At 64.2% G+C, this 17,662-nt stretch overlaps 7 protein-coding genes across 7 annotated transcripts in view; 5 read left to right on the plus strand and 2 right to left on the minus strand.

Annotated features, from left to right (window-relative positions):
• The first annotated feature begins 652 nt into the window (after nucleotides 1–652).
• On the plus strand, nucleotides 653–2,140 carry RPL13 (60S ribosomal protein L13). The gene is made up of 4 exons (XM_005781721.1): nucleotides 653–693; nucleotides 882–1,400; nucleotides 1,657–1,696; nucleotides 1,905–2,140. The coding sequence occupies exons 1-4, from the start codon at nucleotides 691–693 to the stop codon at nucleotides 1,916–1,918; spliced, it is 576 nt and encodes a 191-aa protein (XP_005781778.1). The 5' UTR covers nucleotides 653–690; the 3' UTR covers nucleotides 1,919–2,140.
• Nucleotides 2,141–2,784: 644 nt separating this feature from the next.
• On the minus strand, nucleotides 2,785–4,225 carry EMIHUDRAFT_203981 (hypothetical protein; the record flags this gene model as incomplete). The annotated part of the gene is made up of 3 exons (XM_005781722.1): nucleotides 2,785–2,852; nucleotides 3,299–3,437; nucleotides 4,049–4,225. 3 exons carry the CDS (start codon nucleotides 4,223–4,225, stop codon nucleotides 2,785–2,787), a joined length of 384 nt encoding a protein of 127 aa, XP_005781779.1.
• Nucleotides 4,226–5,052: 827 nt separating this feature from the next.
• EMIHUDRAFT_203982 (hypothetical protein) lies at nucleotides 5,053–6,309 on the plus strand (the record flags this gene model as incomplete). The annotated part of the gene is made up of 1 exon (XM_005781723.1): nucleotides 5,053–6,309. The coding sequence occupies one exon, from the start codon at nucleotides 5,053–5,055 to the stop codon at nucleotides 6,307–6,309; it is 1,257 nt and encodes a 418-aa protein (XP_005781780.1).
• A 529-nt stretch (nucleotides 6,310–6,838) lies between these two features.
• Nucleotides 6,839–7,399, minus strand: EMIHUDRAFT_46702 (hypothetical protein; the record flags this gene model as incomplete). The annotated part of the gene is made up of 1 exon (XM_005781724.1): nucleotides 6,839–7,399. A coding segment is annotated over one exon (561 nt), but the record flags the coding sequence as incomplete, so codon positions are not given.
• Nucleotides 7,400–9,722: 2,323 nt separating this feature from the next.
• EMIHUDRAFT_203984 (hypothetical protein) lies at nucleotides 9,723–10,433 on the plus strand (the record flags this gene model as incomplete). Its single annotated transcript, XM_005781725.1, has 1 exon — nucleotides 9,723–10,433. The coding sequence occupies one exon, from the start codon at nucleotides 9,723–9,725 to the stop codon at nucleotides 10,431–10,433; it is 711 nt and encodes a 236-aa protein (XP_005781782.1).
• Nucleotides 10,434–12,763: 2,330 nt separating this feature from the next.
• EMIHUDRAFT_99767 (hypothetical protein) lies at nucleotides 12,764–13,685 on the plus strand (the record flags this gene model as incomplete). Its single annotated transcript, XM_005781726.1, has 3 exons — nucleotides 12,764–13,165; nucleotides 13,302–13,307; nucleotides 13,551–13,685. The coding sequence occupies 3 exons, from the start codon at nucleotides 12,764–12,766 to the stop codon at nucleotides 13,683–13,685; spliced, it is 543 nt and encodes a 180-aa protein (XP_005781783.1).
• A 1,912-nt stretch (nucleotides 13,686–15,597) lies between these two features.
• The window catches only part of EMIHUDRAFT_449875 (hypothetical protein), a gene marked incomplete at its 5' end in the record, with an annotated part of 3,097 nt that continues 1,032 nt past the window's right edge, over nucleotides 15,598–17,662 (plus strand). The window contains 7 exons of the mRNA XM_005781727.1: nucleotides 15,598–15,914; nucleotides 16,005–16,090; nucleotides 16,154–16,232; nucleotides 16,431–16,458; nucleotides 16,695–16,732; nucleotides 16,808–16,888; nucleotides 17,341–17,452. Coding sequence (XP_005781784.1) covers nucleotides 15,598–15,914; nucleotides 16,005–16,090; nucleotides 16,154–16,232; nucleotides 16,431–16,458; nucleotides 16,695–16,732; nucleotides 16,808–16,888; nucleotides 17,341–17,452 — 741 coding nt within the window. The remainder of the gene's footprint in view (nucleotides 15,915–16,004; nucleotides 16,091–16,153; nucleotides 16,233–16,430; nucleotides 16,459–16,694; nucleotides 16,733–16,807; nucleotides 16,889–17,340; nucleotides 17,453–17,662) is intronic.

The following is a 17,662-nucleotide window of genomic DNA, read 5'->3' on the forward strand; positions in this document are numbered from 1 at the left end:
GTTAGGGTTGGGGTTGGGTTGGTTATCGTCGCGCGCTCTCGATATCTGGCTAAGACGAGACACAGCAGGACAGCAGCAGAGGCGACCCAAGCGATACACCAGAGCACGGACGGGGGCGCGAGCCGCCATCTTGGACTGTGAGTGTTAGAGTTGTTTGGTATTGCTAAAAATCTCTCTCTCACGATGTGAGAGATGTCATGGGCATGTACATGTGCGTGTGCACATAGGGACGGTGTATCAGTCGCCTTATGCCACCGTTGCATATCCGCGACTGATACACCGTCGCATAGGCGCACAGACCTGCGCACAGACCTGCGCACAGACCTGCGCGGCCGGTGACGTGACAATGATCAAACATCAATGTGGTACACACACACATCCTACTCTTTACTCACAAAGCCTACTCTGTGCGAGTGTGTCCACTAACACACACAGCTCTCGGGTCGCTGGGTCACTGGGTCACTGCCCCCCCCCGCCCCCCCCCCCCCGCGAAAAAGAGGCGAATTATTTTAGGGGCTCGTGGTGCCATGGTGAGCAGGGCCAGCGCACGACCCGCGCGCGCCGCCAGTCATCGCCCGCACGCCGAGGGCCGGGGAGAGCGCACCAGACGATTGGGATCGGGTTGCTCGTAGCTATGTTGCGCCGTTTGGAGTTTTTTTACCTCGCCCACGCGCAGGGGCTGCTCAGAAAATGGTGCACCGCCCGTGCTGCGCACACCCAGTCATCGCCCGCACGCCGGGACACGCGCGCTCCCCTCAGACACCCACTCACCCACTCACCATCTCGCGGCATGCTCGCCGAGGGCGCGCGGGCCGCACCCGTCGGCGGCGCAGAGCGGGCCGGCGCAGAGCGCTCAGGCGCTGGCTCTGCGGCACACATAGGTGCGGCACAACAATGTGGTGCCCAACCAGCACTTCCACAAGACGCTGTGGCAGGACCACGTCAAGACGTGGTTCGACCAGGCCGCGCGCAAGAAGCGCAGGCGCTTGAAGCGCGCTGCCAAGGCGGCTGCTGTCGCGCCGCGGCCCGTCGGCTTGCTGCGTCCAGCGGTGCACCCGCCGACCAACAAGTACAACTACAAGCTGCGGCAGGGCCGCGGCTTCACCTTCGCGGAGCTGAAGGAGGCGGGGATCAACAAGAAGCAGGCGCGGTCCATCGGCGTTGCCGTCGACCACCGCAGGCGGAACCGCTCTGCCGAGTCGCTGCAGCTCAACTCGCAGCGGCTCAAGGAGTACAAGGCGGCGCTGATTGTCTTCCCGAAGAAGCGCAACAAGGTCAAGGCGGGCGACTCGAGCAAGGAGGAGATCGCCTCCGCCGTCCAGACCAAGGTCAAGGGCATCCTCAAGATGCCCGAGCTGCCGAAGGGCGAGGAGGCGATGGTGATCACCGACGAGATGAAGGCGCGCGGGCCCCCGGGACTCGGATGGGAGCCAGCCTGCGGAGGGAGGGAGGGAGGGAGGGACGGCGCACCGACCCGCGGCGCGCTCGCCGCGGGCGTGCTCCAGATGTGTGTGGGGGACCCCCCCTTTCCCCCCCTCGGGGACCCTTCCCCCCCCTCCCTCCCACTCGCGGCTGCCGCCTCGGGGCCCTCGACTTTCCCACCGCGCTGCTCACCACCCGCGCCTCCCCCTCCCCCCTCCCCCCCTCGCCGTGCAGTCGGACGACGTCTTCCACAAGCTGCGCTTGCTCCGCGCCGGGATACGCCTTTTTGGGGCTTCGGGAGAAAAAACCCACCTCCCGCAATAGGGGAAGCGAAAGCCCCCCCCCCCCCCCCACCACCACCACCACCCCCAAGGGACTCCTCGTGCGGGGCTGGTTTTAGCGGGGCCTTTTCCCACCCGCCCGTGGGGGGCCGCCGGCAACACGTCCTGACGCCTTTTTGCCCTTTCCCCCCCCCCCCCCCCAGGCGAAGGAGTGATGTCGCTTCCCCGTCTGTTGTGCCTCGCCGCCCGTCGCCGTGGGACGGCCCCCCTCGCCCAGCGCCCCCTTCCCTCTCCTGCCTGCCGTCGACGACGACGACAGCGTCATGCGGTGTCCTGCTTGCGCGCCCAGAGAGTCGGGCACTCAGAGAGGGGGGGGGGGTCGTTGGTGAATCCACCCGTCGTTTTTACTTTGTTGTTGTATCGCGTTCGCGGTCCGTCGTGCGGCGGCGCGGTGGCGGGGCACGTCCGGGCCGACATCCCCTCAGCCGCCAGCCCCTCTCTCAGTCCGCTCACACGCTACACCGTACACGCAGACGCACCGTCCGCGCGGACCGCGGCGCCCCCCGGTCTCATAACGAAGTCATGTTTCATCTCTCGAGATCTCCCCCGCGGCCGCGCCGCTCATCAACAACAATATGTGGTTTGTCTATGTCACGGGAAATGGCGGCTCATCCTCATGCATCTGCCATCTCCCGCCGCTCCCCCGCGCCCCGGTCTCGCTCTCCGCATCGCGGCGCGCGCGGCGCGACACCTATCCCGCTCTAGACACCCCGCTCTGGCGCACCGCGCCCCACGCCCACACGCACACCGCAGGGCCGCCAGTAGCCACAGCGCAGCTGCGCGGCACGACCACAGAGCAGAGGAGCAGGCGGCATGGCGGCTGAGGCTCGCTTGCTTGTTGCGGCTGAGGCGGCTTGCCCCTCTTGCGCTCTGCTCCCTTGCCGCGCCGCAGGGCTGGGCCTACTCCGCCGCGGCGTCGGGGAAGACGGAGGCGGGCGGCGGGGCGGACGCCGCCGCCTCGCGTGCCATGGTGTCCTCGCGCGCCTGGGTCTCGGGTCACCTCGGGTCATCTCGGACAATCTCAGGTCGCCTCGGCTCCTCTCTCGCGCGCCTTGAGCAGGTCGCGCGCGGGCTCGAGCAGTGTGTTGCCTGCCGCGAGGGGCCGAGATCAGGCCGAGATCAGGCCGAGATCACCAAAACAGAGACAGCAGCCGAGGTGCGGACGAGGTGCGGCGGCGTGAGTGCGAGAGGGGGGGAGAAGGGAGGGGGGGGGCATGCTGCCGGTCGGCTGTGGCGTGGCGAGCGACGGCGTCTCCCCGGCGAGGAAGCCTACGGCACGAACATGTCCCTCCGGCTCCTCTCGGCTCGTCTCGGCCGATTTCACTACGAGTGAACCACTAACTAGAGGCGGGCCGAGGATGGCGGGCTTGAGCTGCTGATTAACTACGAATTCACTACGAATGAACCACTAACTAGAGGCGGGCCGAGGATGGCGGGCTTGAGCTGCTGGAAGAGCGGCGTGTTGATGAAGATCTGCTCACACCAGTGCGCCGTGAAGAGGGATTGAGTGTGCCGCTCTCCGGGTCCTCTCGGACGAGCTCGGCCCTCCGCCTCGATGGCAATGAGCGTGCCGATCCCAGCCCACGCCAGCCGAAACACAACCTTCTCCACCGGCGACTGCTCCTCCTCCTCCGGCAGCGAGTAGGCGGCCTTGCCGGCGTTGATCGGCGGCAGCTTGGACGCGGGAGGCGCCGCCGGAGGGGCCTGCGGGGGAGAGGCCGCGAGGTGGAGGGGGAGGGAGGGGAAGAGGAGAAGGGCGACGGACGGTCGAGGCGCTCTCGTGTGATCTCGAGTGATCTCGTGCGACCTCGAGCGATCTCGAGCGATCTCGGGTCCTCTCGCGTCCTCGGGCTCGCCTCGGGAGAAGGCGCGAGTCCAACCAGGCCACGGAGCCGCCGCACGACCTGTGGAGGCACGCTTCCGGAGGGTGAGTCACCTCCCGGGCCGGCCAATGTGTCTCGCCCGTGTCACTGTGTCTTGTCGTGGCCGTCCCTCTCCGTCTCGCGGGCGGCCTCTTCACAGCTGTCCGGCTCGAGGCCTGGCTGTTTGTCGCCTCTCTATCGATCCACGACGCGCTGAGCGTGCGTGCATGTGTGTGTGTGTGTGTGTGTGTGTGTGCGTGCGTGTGTGTGTGTGTCTGTGTGTGTGTGCGTGCGTGCGTGCGTGCGTGCGGGCGTGCGGGCGTGCGTGCGTGCATGTGTGTGCGTGTGCGTGTGCGCGCGCACCTCAGCGCGCGAATTTTCTTGGTCGCCCCCCGCGCCGGCAGTGGCGGACGGCGGCCTCACCGCCGGCCCTCTCAGCGCCGCCAGCTCGTCAAAGGACGGCAGCGCCACCAGCGGCTCATCGTCCACGCCAAACTCCGGCCGGCTCGGCTGGCGGGCCGGCGTGGCGGAAGAAGGTCGCGGCGCGACCGCCTCGGACGGGTCGACAAACTCCGCCATGACGAGGGGCACAGCCGGCATCCCAGACTCTGTCGTCGGCACTGGGACTGGTGACGCCGCCGCTGAAGGCGGTGTGGGCGGCGGCGGCGGCGGCAGTGGCGGCGGCGGTGAGAGAGGCGGCAGCGGCGACAGCGGCGACAGAGGCGGCAGCGGCGATAGAGGTGGCAGCGGCGTCAGAGGCGGCAGCGGCGTCAGAGGCGGCAGCGGCGTCAGAGGCGGTGGCGTCGGTGGCGCCGCCGCTGGTGGCCTAGCCGATGACGGTTTCTTCTTGGCCTTGCGCTTTTTGGCGAGGAGCAGCGGCTGAGGCCTGGCGAGTGCGCCGGCGTAGCGAATGGGAGGGCGCGCGGGGAATTCGAAGGCTGCGGCAGGCAACGCCGAGAGCGCGAGGAGCAACGCGAGCTTCATGCCTTTTGGTTTGTTCACAGCCTTGTTATTGAGAAGAAAATACCTCCCATATGGCGCTTCACATGCCAGCGCAAAAGATTTTTGCTGAGTCTTCTAGGCCCCAAAAAGAATTTCCAACCCGCAGCCAGAAGGAATTTTTTTTCACAAACTTGGCGTAACACGGGCGCCGCACGCAGCGTTTGCGCGCAAGTCGGCAATGTGCTTACGTCCCAGAGTGCCATCTCTCACAACTCATCGTCAGCGAGTGAGCGGCGGAGAAAGCAACGCGGGCGGAGCAGCATCGAGCATCACAAATGGCCGCTCCACGCTCGGCCCGCTCTCTCTCTGCCTTGCGGCCCGCTCTCTCTCCCACGATCCGGGCCCAGCAAGGAGGCTCTGAGTGCACGACCGACTGGGAATGCTCCCTGGGCGGCAGGTGCGTCAGCAGCGATGCTGCGCAGCATATGACACGGAGCAACCCCGCATCCGACGCCAGGCCGCGAGGCAGATGCGCATGCGACGCGTGGTTCACCGGTGGGGACTGCAGCCTCCTCAACCTCGAGCCAGCAGCTTCGCCTGAAAGCGCCGGGCTCCAGGTACCCGGCTACCACTCGTGGGGCGGGCGGTGCACCTACGATGGCGCGACGGGCAAGTATGTCGGCGCCTTTAGCATGATGGTCGGCGGTTGCTCTCTCAACCAGTGGCAGTGGGGGAGCGCGATTGTGGTTGCAGAGGCGGATGCACCCGAGGGTCCGTACTCCCTCATCGGTGAGCCGCCCTCCTCGCTCGCGCCCGAGGGCGCGGCGCTGCCGCCGTGGGCGCACAACGCCTTCCTCAGCTTCGACCCCGCCTCGGGGCGCCACTTGCTCTTCCACATCGGTGCGGAACACCGCCTCCCGGCAAATAAGTTTTGCAACCGCTCCGACCCACGCCGCTTCCGGCCGTCGGCGTGGGTGCCAGCGAACGCACGGCGGCAACTTGTGCAGCCGCGGCAGCGCGGCGGCACCCTCGACTACCTCTCGGACCCAATCTTTGTCTCCTCAGCGCCGAGCCCAAGGGGCCCGTGGGAGGTGCCGGGCAGGCGGGTCGAGCTGAGCGGCCCCGCCGACTCGTGGGTGCGCCGCGTGTCCAACCCGGGTCCCTTCATCTTCCCGAACGGCACCGTCCTGCTCTACACCTCGGCGGACCCCTGCCCGCCCGGCTGGGGCCGCGCGCCGACGTGCATCGCCCTCTTCCGCGCGCCCTCGTGGGAGGGGCCGTACACACTGCTGAGCACCAGCGCGCCGCTTGTCCGGCCCGAGAGCGAGGACCCGTTCGTCTTTCGCGACCCGCGCGGAAGCTTTCACATGCTCACGAATGTCAACACGTTCCACCGCCGCTGCGATGCGGGCGCCGCGTGCGGCGGGCACGCGTGGAGCCTCGACGGCCTCACCTGGAGCGGGCAGGCGATTGGCGCCTTTGGCCCCACCGTGGAGCTCGCAAACGGCTCCTCCTTCACGAACGCGTACGCGGAGAGGCCGCTCGTCTACCAAGACGCTCTCGGCGCCCCCGTCGCGCTCTTTGTCGGGATGGGCCGCTCCGTCTACGCAGACTCGATCAGCTGGGCCTGGCGTTTCGCCGGGTCCCGGCCTCTCGCGCAGGGTGCGAGCCCAGCTCGAGCGTTGGCTCACAAACAAAACGAACGAAGGAAGGCACAAGACGCACACAAATGGACGAAATGAGTGCGTGAGTGTTCGACTTGCTTGGTATTACTAAAATCTCTCTCCCAAAACAAACAACCCGGGGACCACAAGAGGCAGTGAGGTGAGGTGTATTTGGTGTGTTGCGTGTGAGGACTGAGGAGCGCAACACCGGCGCACCACACAAGGCCGCCCGCAAAAGCGGGAGGCGTGGGGATCGACGGATAACCAGGGCGCAGGGGTGAGGGGACTGAAGATCCCGTTCCCTCTCTCACACCAACACATGTCCCTAAATCCCTCTCGTCTCAGAGTTCGCGAAACCGGTGCTATATCGTATCCGATTCATGCTACAGTAGGATGGCTACGTGTGATGGTTACAAATATTACGGGTCTGCACGCCGCCCGGCCGCGGCACCAGGTGCGGCGAGCGCCGAAGAGTCGCACCAGGCGTACGATATGAGCCAGCGTTCAAGCTGCGAAGCTCCGAGCCGCTGCCGCCCTGCGCCACTGCCACCTCGGCCGCTGCGGTCGCCACGCTGCGGTCTGCGATCGCACAGCCCTCGGGCAGCGGGTACGGCCGTTCGACAGGCAGCAGGCTTGAGGTGTCCTCGCCCGCCTCGAGAGCCGCGCCGACCGCGGCAAACGCGCTCGTCACGTCGGTGATTGCAGCGACGATGCCGTCGGCCACGGCGAGAAGGCGCGTCGCCTCGCCGCGCAAGCCCATCTGAAGCGAGCGTTGCGCCGGCAGCGGGTGCGTGAACGCGTGTCGGCCGGAGTCACCGCCGAGAGCACGCTCGGGGTCCCACTGCACGACGATGGCAGCTGAGGCACCGGAGTCGTCGCGGTCGCTGCGCTCGCCTTGCTGCGCACTCGCCAGCACGGCGTCGAGCAGCAGCTTGTCGAAGCTGGCACGGTGCAGATCGATCGCGAGCACGCGTGACTGGTTGGCGTCCTTGCGAGTCCAGCCACAGCGGTAGCCCATCCACACGAAAGACGGTTTGATCCATGTCATGCGACCCTCCTTCCACGGCGGCACGAACCTCTGGGCCTCGACAGCAGCCGATGCAATCGATGCGTTGTAGGCCTGGTAAACGCGGACGGTGTGCTCATCGTGCACGGCACGGATCTCACGCGTGCCGCCCACCACGTGCGCCTCGGCGAGGGCGACCTGCGACTCCAGCTCGAAGGCTTCCTTCACTTCCACCCCGTCCCCAGCCATCACGGAGGTCACTTTCTTTTTCCCTGTGTAGTGCCAGCAAGTGTGACAACGGCGCGCGAACACCAAAAAAGAATTTTCCGCGCCCGAACAGGTGTGGGTACTTCTTGCTTGAGCGGCACTCATGACAAACGTGTGAGTTTTGGATTTTGAGAGAGATTTGTTTTAGATTTTGTTGTTTGGCTAAAAATCTCTCTCATGACGGGGTAGGTAGGGTAGGTCTGGGCCCTCCCGTCGGGGTTTTCCCTCTCTTCTGGAATTTTCAAAAAAAGAAATTTCAGCCATCCTAGACTTTGCTAGCGCCGAATAAATTTTTCAAAACCCCGCCAGCAGGCTGTGAGGGTGAACCTTCTTCTTTTCTACCAGGCTAGGATTGAGAGCAGCCTCGCTCTCAATCCTAGAAGTCGAAGGATTGTGAGCAGTCCAAGTGCTCCAAGTACTCCTCGCAATCGTAGCATCTCTGTGCGATTGTGAGCGCCTACGCTCGCAATCCTACATCTTCTAGGACTAAGAGCAGCTCCGCTCCCAAGATGACTGGTGACGCCTACGACTACTACCAGCGCGCTCGCAATCCGAGCAAAGTCTAGGATTGCTCACAATCCTAGCAACATGCCTCCGATTGCGAGCAGGAGCGCTCGCAATCCTAGAACTTTCGCCGATTGCGAGCGACACCGCCCACAGTCCTACGACTTCTAGGATTGCGAGCAGGTCCCCTCGCAATCAGTGCGATCACTGTTTGGATTGTGAGGAGACCCTCCCGGCGCGCTCACTCACAAGCGCTTGCGGCTGGAGCGATTGGGAGCACCCTATGTGCGCTGCTAGCAATCCTTGGATCTTTGCTACGATTGTGAGCGCAGCCGCTCATAGTCCTACAAGATGTAGGATTGCGAGCGCTACTGCTCGCAATCGGAGGCATGTTGCTAGGATTGTGAGCTAAGCTGCTCGCAACCCTAGACTTTGCTCGGATTGCGAGCGCGATGGTAGTAGTCGTAGGCGTCACCAGTCACCTTGGGAGCGGAGCTGCTCATAGTCCTACTCCCTTAATGTAGGTAAACCATAAAAGTAGGTTTGAATTCGTCCACGTAAGGCTTGGTGAGTGGTTGGGGTGGCCTCAGGCATCCCCAAGGGAGCCGCTGCGGTGCCACATAAGCAGCTTAGTGATTGTCGAGACTTTAAAGTATTCGTTTGAAGATATCGCAAACAGGACAGACGCTACTATGGGGTATGGTCACCAGTAAACCATAATTCGACTTTGAGGGATCATATCTCAAAAAGCCGGGAGACAGCATAGCCTTATTATTGCATGTTATGCCACATAAGGTCAAACTTGACCCCACAAGCATCAAGAACCCGATGCTCCGGCTCGACTGTGCCGGCACACTGCCTCCTCGCGCCGGCTGCTAGCAGGCCGTCGCGGCCCGTGGTGCACCAGAGAGAGAGGTCGACACGTTGCCCCCGCCGGCGAGTCCGCGCGGCTCAGGCCGGCCAGAAGGTGTGTGGTGACGGCACCGTGGCAGGCGTGCGGAGAAGAGCTCGCCGAACGCGAGCAGCAGATGGCCAAAGTGTACCAGCGCGAGAGCCTCGCGAGCGGGCGCAGAAGAAGCTCGCCGTGACACGATGCCGGGCGGTGGTGATGCTCTGGCGGCTGTGCACAGTGGGCAAAGTCAGGCTGCAACAGGGCAGCACGATGGTAGTGCCCTGCTGCAGCCTGGCCTGACATGCACAGGGCGAACAGAGACACTACTATCGTCCGGCGCTCGTCACCGAATCTGGGCCAACTTCGACCGCCGCCACAGCTCGCCACGAGCACGCAGCGACAAAATGTTGACTGTACGGAAGTTGAGGCTGGTCGAGAGGAAGAGGCTGCCGTGCGAGCCGGCAGCAGGCTGGCTCGTCGTGGACTGCGGCGGCGATTCTTATGGGTTTCTCTGTTCATAGAGCTTTTTAGTTTTATGTTCATAGTAGCGTATACGCTACTATGGTTTACCCACATTAAGCGAGTAGAAGACGTAAGGATTGCGAGCGTAAGGGCTCACAATCGCAGAGAGATGCTACGATTGCGAGGAGTGCTGCTCACAATCTTTCGACTTCTAGGATTGAGAGCGAGGCTGCTCTAACTCAATCCTAGCGGGGTAGAAAAGAAGGATCACCCTGAGTGAGGTTTGGAACCCCCACCCCACACTGTTCCAGCGCCGATCGAGGTTCGACGCTACGTGTCAAGGCCGTGCGAGACCGCAGGATGATGTTCGTGGCCTCCCTCGCTGCTGCGCTGATCGTCCTATCAGCCGGAGCGCTCCTTTACAGCAGCTCACTCATGGAGGCCAGGTTCGACGGACGGCGGACCTGGCTCGATGCTCACCCTCCACGAAAGGCGAGCGAAGACTACGAAATCTTGCGGCGCCGGCGCCTCGCCGCGCTGACGGAGCTCGCACCGGCTGAGGTTGAGCGCTATCTCCCCGCCGTCGTAGCCAGCCTCGACCGCGACGACGGCGAGGTCCGTCGGCTCGCTGTCTTGGTGCTCGAGCGAATGGCAGACGAGCCTGCGACGCTCGACGCGCATGGCGCAGAGCTGACGGCTCTGCTGGGACGCAGCGCCGACGCCCGAGTCCGGCTCTCCGTTGCGCGCACGCTGTCGAAGCTCGGCGCGCCGCTGATAGCGGCGGCAGCTGCGCTCGTGTCGCGGCTCGAAGACAGCGACGCTGAGGTGCGCGCTGCGGCCGTCGCGGCGCTCGGCGCCCTGCCGGCGGAGACGCTGGCGACGCACACGCACGCCGCGGTCGAGCTGCTGTCGAGGGCTGGGGACGCAGAGGCGTCCGCCGCCGCAATCGACGGCTGGGCCGACAAGCTGTCGGGGAGGCCAGAGGGTGACGAGCTGGGCGGCCTCCAGTTCTCGCTCGGGAGAATGGGGCGCGAGTGGGGTGACGGTGGCGTCGGGGACGGCGTGCCGTAGATTTGCGGAGCTGTCGTCCTTCTGTTTTGTGATAGTAATATATTATACAGTGTGTGTGTATATATATGCAGAATGTGCACAACTCTCTCTCTACTCTCTCGCAGGGGTCGACCGATTCGTACTACTGAACAGAACACACTGACACACCAAATCTCGATAGAGGTTGAGAGCTCGGACAGAGAGTGAGAGAGAAGACGAGAGGCCAGAGACCGAGAGAGCACCAGCAGGCAGCAGCATCCTGCACACAGCCAGCCGCATCACCACGGTCCCTCTCGCCGCGGCCGCAGCGACGACCGTTTAGGCGGCGGCCGCTAGGGTACGTCGCGCGACCATATGAGATCCCTGTCGTGCCCGCAGCCGGTGCTGGCGGTGCAGTCCGCCTCCAGCTCGTCCTTGGTGCAGAGGCGTGCGCCAGCCTCAATGCAGATGGCCTCAGCCTCGGCAAATGTCTTGTCGCTGTGGCACCCGCCCATACCGTCCACCGAATCTGCCCATGGGCAGCTTTCGCTTCGCTTGCTCCAGCGGTTGATGCGCGTGTCAGAGCAGCAGCGCACCTCGTGTAGCTCAGAAGCCGCAACCCAGCCGGCCGGCTCCGCGCAGTTGCCGACCCGTCCGCACTCGACGAAACGCAGAGCGGTAGACGGACTGACCGAGGGGGGCGGCGGCAGCGGCGGCGGCGGCAGCGGATCGGCCGACGGCGTCGTCTGTACGTCGCTCGACCATATGAGATCCCTGTCGTGCCCGCAGCCGGTGCCGGCGGTGCAGTCCGCCTCCAGCTCGTCCTTGGTGCAGAGGCGCGCGCCAGCCTCAATGCAGATGGCCTCAGCCTCGGCAAATGTCTTGTCGCTGTGGCACCCGCCCATACCGGCGTCCGACTCTGCCCACGGGCAGCTTTCGCTTCGCTTACTCCAGCGGTTGATGCGCGTGTCGGAGCAGCAGCGCACCTCGTGCAACTCGCCCTGCGGCTCCAGCAAGCCCTGCGCCATGGCTTCGCCGCAGTTTCCGCGCCTTCCACAGACGACCCAGCGCGGCTTGGCCACGGTCGCCGCCGGGGGAGGCGGCGAGGGCGGCGGCGATGCTGGCGGGGGTGGTGACGGCGAGGGCGGGGGTGGTGACGGCGGGGGAGGCGGCCCCAAATCTCGGCCGCGGGAATCAGAAGCTACCGGCTATCGGTAGTACTCTCTCTCTCTCTCCTTCCTCTCTCCTTCCTCTCTCTCTCTCTCTCTCTCTCTCTCTCTCTCTCTCTCTCTCTCTCTCTCTCTCTCTCTCTCTCTCCCTCTCTCTCTCTCTCTCTCTCTCTCTCGCTGTGTGGGTTTTCTTCCTTGCGGGCCGCTGAGTACATGCACGTGAGAGTGACCAGCCACAAACAAACCAACAAGTGAGTAAGTAATGACTAATGTTCGTTCGTTCGGTGCATGCAGTCAGTGCTGAAGAAAGTCGGGAACGCACGTGTGCTCCAAAAGCGCCGACAGGTGGTGCTCCAAAAGCGCCAACAGGCTGGATGCTCTCAAGACTCAACTTCTACACGACCATCAGAGGCCTGCGTGCAGAGCTCACGTAGCACGTTATCGATCTCGCGTTCGGGTTCGCGTGACTGTGACCGTGCAGGCCGCTAAGCGGGATTCACCCACCCACACACGACAGGGACACAGCGCGCAGCGTCCCACAGAGTCAGAGAGTCCTCTCTCGCATTGGACAGGTTACATCCGGCTGCACGGGGCAGGGCACAGGCCTCCGACTGCGCGCTTTAGCGGCGTGAAATTCTTTATACTTTAAAGAAAGAATTCTTAAAACAAAGAAAGAAAGGCAGAAACAGACAACCCAAGGGAGTGAGGGGAAATTCTTTCACCGCACGAGCGCTGGCGAGGTGGTACTCCCACGCCTGGGTTTTACATGTAGTCTGGCCGAGTCAACCCGAGACAGCCTCGGCGAGACTGCGTCAGCTGTTCCCACAGCAGGCTGGAAGTACCTCGCCACCACGAGCAAATGGTAAAATTCTTCCACCGCTAGTGCCAGTGCGCGGTCCCCCGTGCCCAGTAAAAAGAAAGAAAACAAAGCCAAGGGAGGGATGGGAGGACGGCACGCCGCCACCACCCCAGTAAAAAGAAAGAAAACGGCTAACCCAAGGGAGGGATGGGAGGACCACCCCAATAAATAAATACAACGGACATCCCAAGCTAGGGCTGGGTCGAGGACAAACCCAACTAAAATTCTTTCCGGCGCCAGGGGGGGGGGGGTCCGGCGCGAGCGTCGCTGACAGTCACACACGTGCCCGATCACACAGCAACACGACCGCGGGCCCAGACCGCACGCACGCACAGCAATTCGCAATGCTATCGTCTGGCAGCAGTATCCGCCGCACTGAGCCCATGGCTGGCAAGGGCTCCGCGGAGCGCAGGCCGCCGCCTACCGTCGAGGATCTCATGTTCGAGCGGCCGCACATCGCTGCGAGCGGAGCGAGAGAGCTGATGCAGTTGGTGCAAGAGAGCCAGCGGGCGCGGCTGGCTCTCGCGGCCAACTTTGAGTCGCGCTTCGAAGACCTCGTAACCGAGGGCGCCGCGTCGGGCTACCCGGCTCTCGTGGAGCAGTTCCGACCGCTCTTTGCGGCTTGCGATGCGACGCTCGAGGCGCTGGCTACGGCGCTGGCGGGGAGAGAGGGCGGTGCGGCCGCGTCGCGGCTCGTGACAAGCCTAGTCCGCGAGGAGAGGATGCGACACGACGCCCACCTCAAGGTGTGCGGAGACGCCCGAGGCCCTTTCGAGACCTTTTGTCGAGGCAGTTTTGAGAGGCACAAACACGCTGATGCTGCGCTCGATCTGCCCTAGCCCCATCACCCTCCGTGTCTCAACCCCACCTCTCTTGCCGCAGGTGCAGGTGACACGGCAGCACAAGTCGGTAGCGGGGGTACCGCGGCCCTAGACGTTGGATTCTAGACAGCCACGAGGCGGCTCCGAGACCTTTCCGAGACCCTTCAGAGACCTTTCCGAGACAGCTCCGAGACAGCTCCGAGAACACACGTCTCCACCGCCTCGTGCAACGCCCCGCGTGTGCACATGCCCCACCGTGCTAGGGCGTGTGCAACACTGACTTGGCCGCCTCTCCTCCTTCGCCGCGCAGGCGCCCGACGAAGAGGAGGCGGCGGAGGCGCGGGCGGCGCTCGAGGGCGCGGAGGCGACGGAGATGGGGTACGTGGAAACGATACGCGAGCTGCTCGAGGAGCTCACAGCCGAGGCGGCCGACTGCGAGGACTGAGGCCACAGCAGGCGCGTCTTTGCTACTCTAGGGATCAGGTGTGAACGCGTCGCTCGTTCCTGTGATGCCACCGGGGGGGGCGGGGGCACACTCTCGACGCGAGTCTCGGCTACATTGGCTCAGCCCCCGCGCGAGGGGAAATAGATTAGTACACAACCCTTGAAAGTACTGCAAAATATTCACACCGACAGTGTCGTCGGCGCCGGGCACCGACTCGGGTACAAAATTCGCGTTGCGACGGGCCGAGACGCGAGACGCTTAGGGTTGTCAAACGTTAAGAGCTGAACAGTGTTGCTAGTGTTAACAGTAACAACAGTGAACAGAACAACAGTGGGGCTCCCCAACAAAACAGTAGCTAACGTTAGGCCGGCCTGAACACAACAATAAGCATATAATAAGGAAGGCCTGGCAGTTTGACCCACGACGATCTCCAGCGTCCAGTGCGGGTAATACCCGAAAATACCCGGGAAACCCCAGGTATTTTCGGGGTTTACCCGGGGGTTTTGGCATTTTCTGCTTGCTGACCACTGAACAACAGTAACAACAGTAACAAACAGTAACAGCTTGGGCTGGGGAGAACACTTGAACAACGTTGAGGATTTCAGCCAACAATAGTACAACTGTTTCCCCCAGCGCGTGCTACCTGCTTCGGCCACGCGCAACGAGCTCCACGCTCGGCGCATTTCGCGTCGGCGCGCTGCGATCCGCCATCCGCGAAGAGAGAGGGTTCAACGGGCCTCGCGGGGCTACTCAGGGGGAAACAGTTGGTACTGGGTGGTCGTGGCCTGATGCCCGTGCGGTCGCTCGGCCTGGAGCGGCGTCTCGGCGGCGGCACGCGCCTCGCCGGGCGCCGCGGCGGCCGCCGCGCCGAGCTGCGCCGCGAGCCCGAGCATCGAGAGCCCTTGGCTAAACGGGAGCAGCGTAAGCTCTGTCGCCGGCGGCTGGTCTACAGCTGTTGAGGCGCGGCGAGCATATACGCGACCACGCAGCGCGAGCGCGGCAGCGACGAGGGCCATCGACAGCAGCAGCGCCGCACCGGCACCGGCGCTCGCACCACTCACACCAGAGAACCCCCAGTCGCTGCTGCCGGCGCGTGCGCCCCACGTTTTTGGCTCTAGCAGGCACGGACCCGGTGCCGGGAAGCAGGGACTCGCGATTGTGGCCGCTGCCTCCGCGTGCCGCAGCAGGACCAGCAGTGTGAGCATCCGTTCAGTCCACCAGAAAATCCCGAAGCGAACGCCAGAAAAAGAATTTTAGCAGACGACACGAGGCACGGGACTGGCGCGCACTGGCACTAAAACAGGTAATCGCACGGCCGTCCTCCCATCCCTCCTTTTGTCTGTTTTCTTTCTTTCTTTAGAGACTATGGAAAGTTCACGTCATGACGGTTACGCATCCGCGAGATTCTGGACCTCGAGGCGGGGAGCACGATCGTGCAGACCGTTGATGCTGCGAACGCGATGGTGGGCCTCGCGTCGGAGGGCGGCCTGCTCGTACAGACTGAGAAGCTCCTCCAGACGGTTCTCGCCTGAGAGATGCAAGGCGCGCTAGAAGCAGACCTGCGTCGACGGCATCGCTCAGGCTCGAGCAAAGCCCGCTTGGCTGATGTTCGAAGGCGGCGGCGGAGGCTGCGCCGGCAGTGGCACGCGTGGGGGGCGTCGAGGCTACCACGACCACGACTCGGTTGCTATTGCGTATTGGTTTGATACAGGGATGTAATTTTCTTAATTCTGAGAAAGAGGAAACAAGTGATGCCGAGCTGTATAAATAAATAAATAAAACGGACATCCCAAGCTAGGGCTGGGTCGAGGACAGACACCTTAGCCGGTAGCGGACCGGTTTCTTTTTCGCATGGTAAAATTCTTCTTCGCGCGCCGGCGGGCAGCAGCGCGCACCACTAGCCGCAGCCGTCATGGGAAAGCACTCCAAGAACAACAACGAGCGCGCCTTCTTCTCGCACGCGGAGCGGCAGGCTGCCAAGTACGGCCGCCACTCCTCGGGCCTCCTTGGCGGCCACAACACCGCCGGAGGGAACTTCGTCGACACTGGCTGGGGCAGCCACAAGCGGACGCTCGACAGCGACGCGATGAAGGACTTGGACGCGTGCAGCCTGACGCTAGTGCCGTGCGTCGATCCCGTCATCACGCCCAAGGGCGTCGTCTACGACAAGCAGGTCATTTACCAGTACATCCTCGACCGCAAGGCGGAGATTGAGCGCGAGCTGCGCGCGTGGACGGCGCAGCAGGAGGCAGAGGCGGCGGGCGCGGCGAGCGAGGCGGCGCGCGCGGCGGACCAGCGGGTGGAGGAGTTCGTGGCGAGGCAGGAGGGCCTCTCCAAGTCCGACCTCGCCTCCCGCCGACCCAGCGACCCGTCGTCCTCCGGCGGCGCAGTCGGCGCGCTGATGGGTGCGCGCGCGCCCTGGCCGAAAGGGGGGGGGGGGGTTCTTCACGGCTCGGTGTGTTGGGCAGGCCGCACGCTCGTGGAGGACACCGGCAAGCACGCGGCGGACACCAGCTTTTGGGTCCCGCAGCTGACGCCGCAGTCCAAGCACGCTGCGCCTAGATGCAAAGAGAGAGAGAGAATGAGCAGTCGTCTTCACACTAGCGCTCGAGGAGAGGCTGCTCCGGGCCGCACCCGCCCGCTGTGTCGCAGCCGCACTCGCTGCCCTCGCCTCGAAGCGCGGGGGACGCGGTGTGCTCGGCGCTTGTGATCGGCGCCTCTTCACACCGTCCCGTCTCTCCACAGGAGCCTTCTGGACAAGCCCGACGGAGTCGTCCGCTGCTGTAGATGCTGAGGAGAGACCCGGTGCTGCGGAGAGACCCGGTGCTGCGGAGAGGCCCGGGTGCTAACAGAGGCCCGGGTGCTGAGGAGAGACGGACGTGCTCCGAGTAGCGCTCGAGATCTCTATCTCGAGAGGGTGCGTGCCCGACTCTGGTGTGCTCTCGTGTGCGCCTGTGCGCCGCAGGTCCGCTGCCCTATCACTAACCCGAACCCGAACCCGAACCGCAGGTCCGCTGCCCGATCACGAACGAGCCCCTCAAGCTCAAGCAGACGCCGCTCCGTGCTCCACACACTGCAGAGGCGGCACACGGCCGTCACATGTCCGCGACACGCCCCGACAGGCAGCTCTACCCGCTCTCCTTCACGCGCGCTGACGAGTCCCTCACCTCCGCCGAGACGCTCGCGAAGCCGCGCAATGAGAGGCAACCTCTCCCCGCACCTGCCCCGCATCTCCCCGCATCTCCCCGCACCTGCCCCGCATCTCCCCGCATCTCCCCGCATCTCCCCACATCTCCCCGCATCTCCCCGCATCTCCCCGCATCTCCCCGCATCTGCCCCGCATCTCCCCGCATCTCCCCACATCTCCCCGCATCTCCCCGCATCTCCCTGCACCTGCCCCGCATCTCCCCACACCTGCCCCGCATCTCCCCGCATCTCCCCGCATCTCCCCGCACCTACGCCCCTCTCCCTGCACCTGCCCCGCATCTCCCCGCATCTCCCCGCATCTCCCCACATCTCCCCGCATCTCCCACATCTCCCCGCATCTCCCCACATCTCCCCGTAAGAGACGCACCGCCGAGACGCACCGCCGCGCAGCGAGAGGCGCAGCGAGGCCGCCGCCCTCCATGCCCCGAGGTCCGGCCCGGGCTGTCAGGTACATCTGCCCGCTCTCGAAGAAGGCCCTCTCCAACACCAACCCCGCCGCCTTCCTCCGCCCGAGCGGCACCGTCGTCTCTGTCTCGTGCGTCGACTCAATCATCAAAAAGGCGCAGCAACCCTGCACTCCTCCTCTCCCCTCCTCTCCTCCTCTCCTCCTCTCCTCCTCTCCTCCTCTCCCCCTCTCCTCCTCTCCCCCTCTCCCCTCCTCTCCTCCTCTTCTCCCCCTCCTCCTCTTCTCCCCCTCCTTCTCTTCTCCCCTCGCCCTCTCGTCCTCCCCACACTCTCCTTCTTCCCTCACCTTCGCCGCGCCCCCGGGG

Source organism: Emiliania huxleyi (assembly GCF_000372725.1).
Source record: "Emiliania huxleyi CCMP1516 chromosome Unknown EMIHUscaffold_20, whole genome shotgun sequence".
NCBI classification, from domain to species: domain Eukaryota; phylum Haptophyta; order Isochrysidales; family Noelaerhabdaceae; genus Emiliania; species Emiliania huxleyi.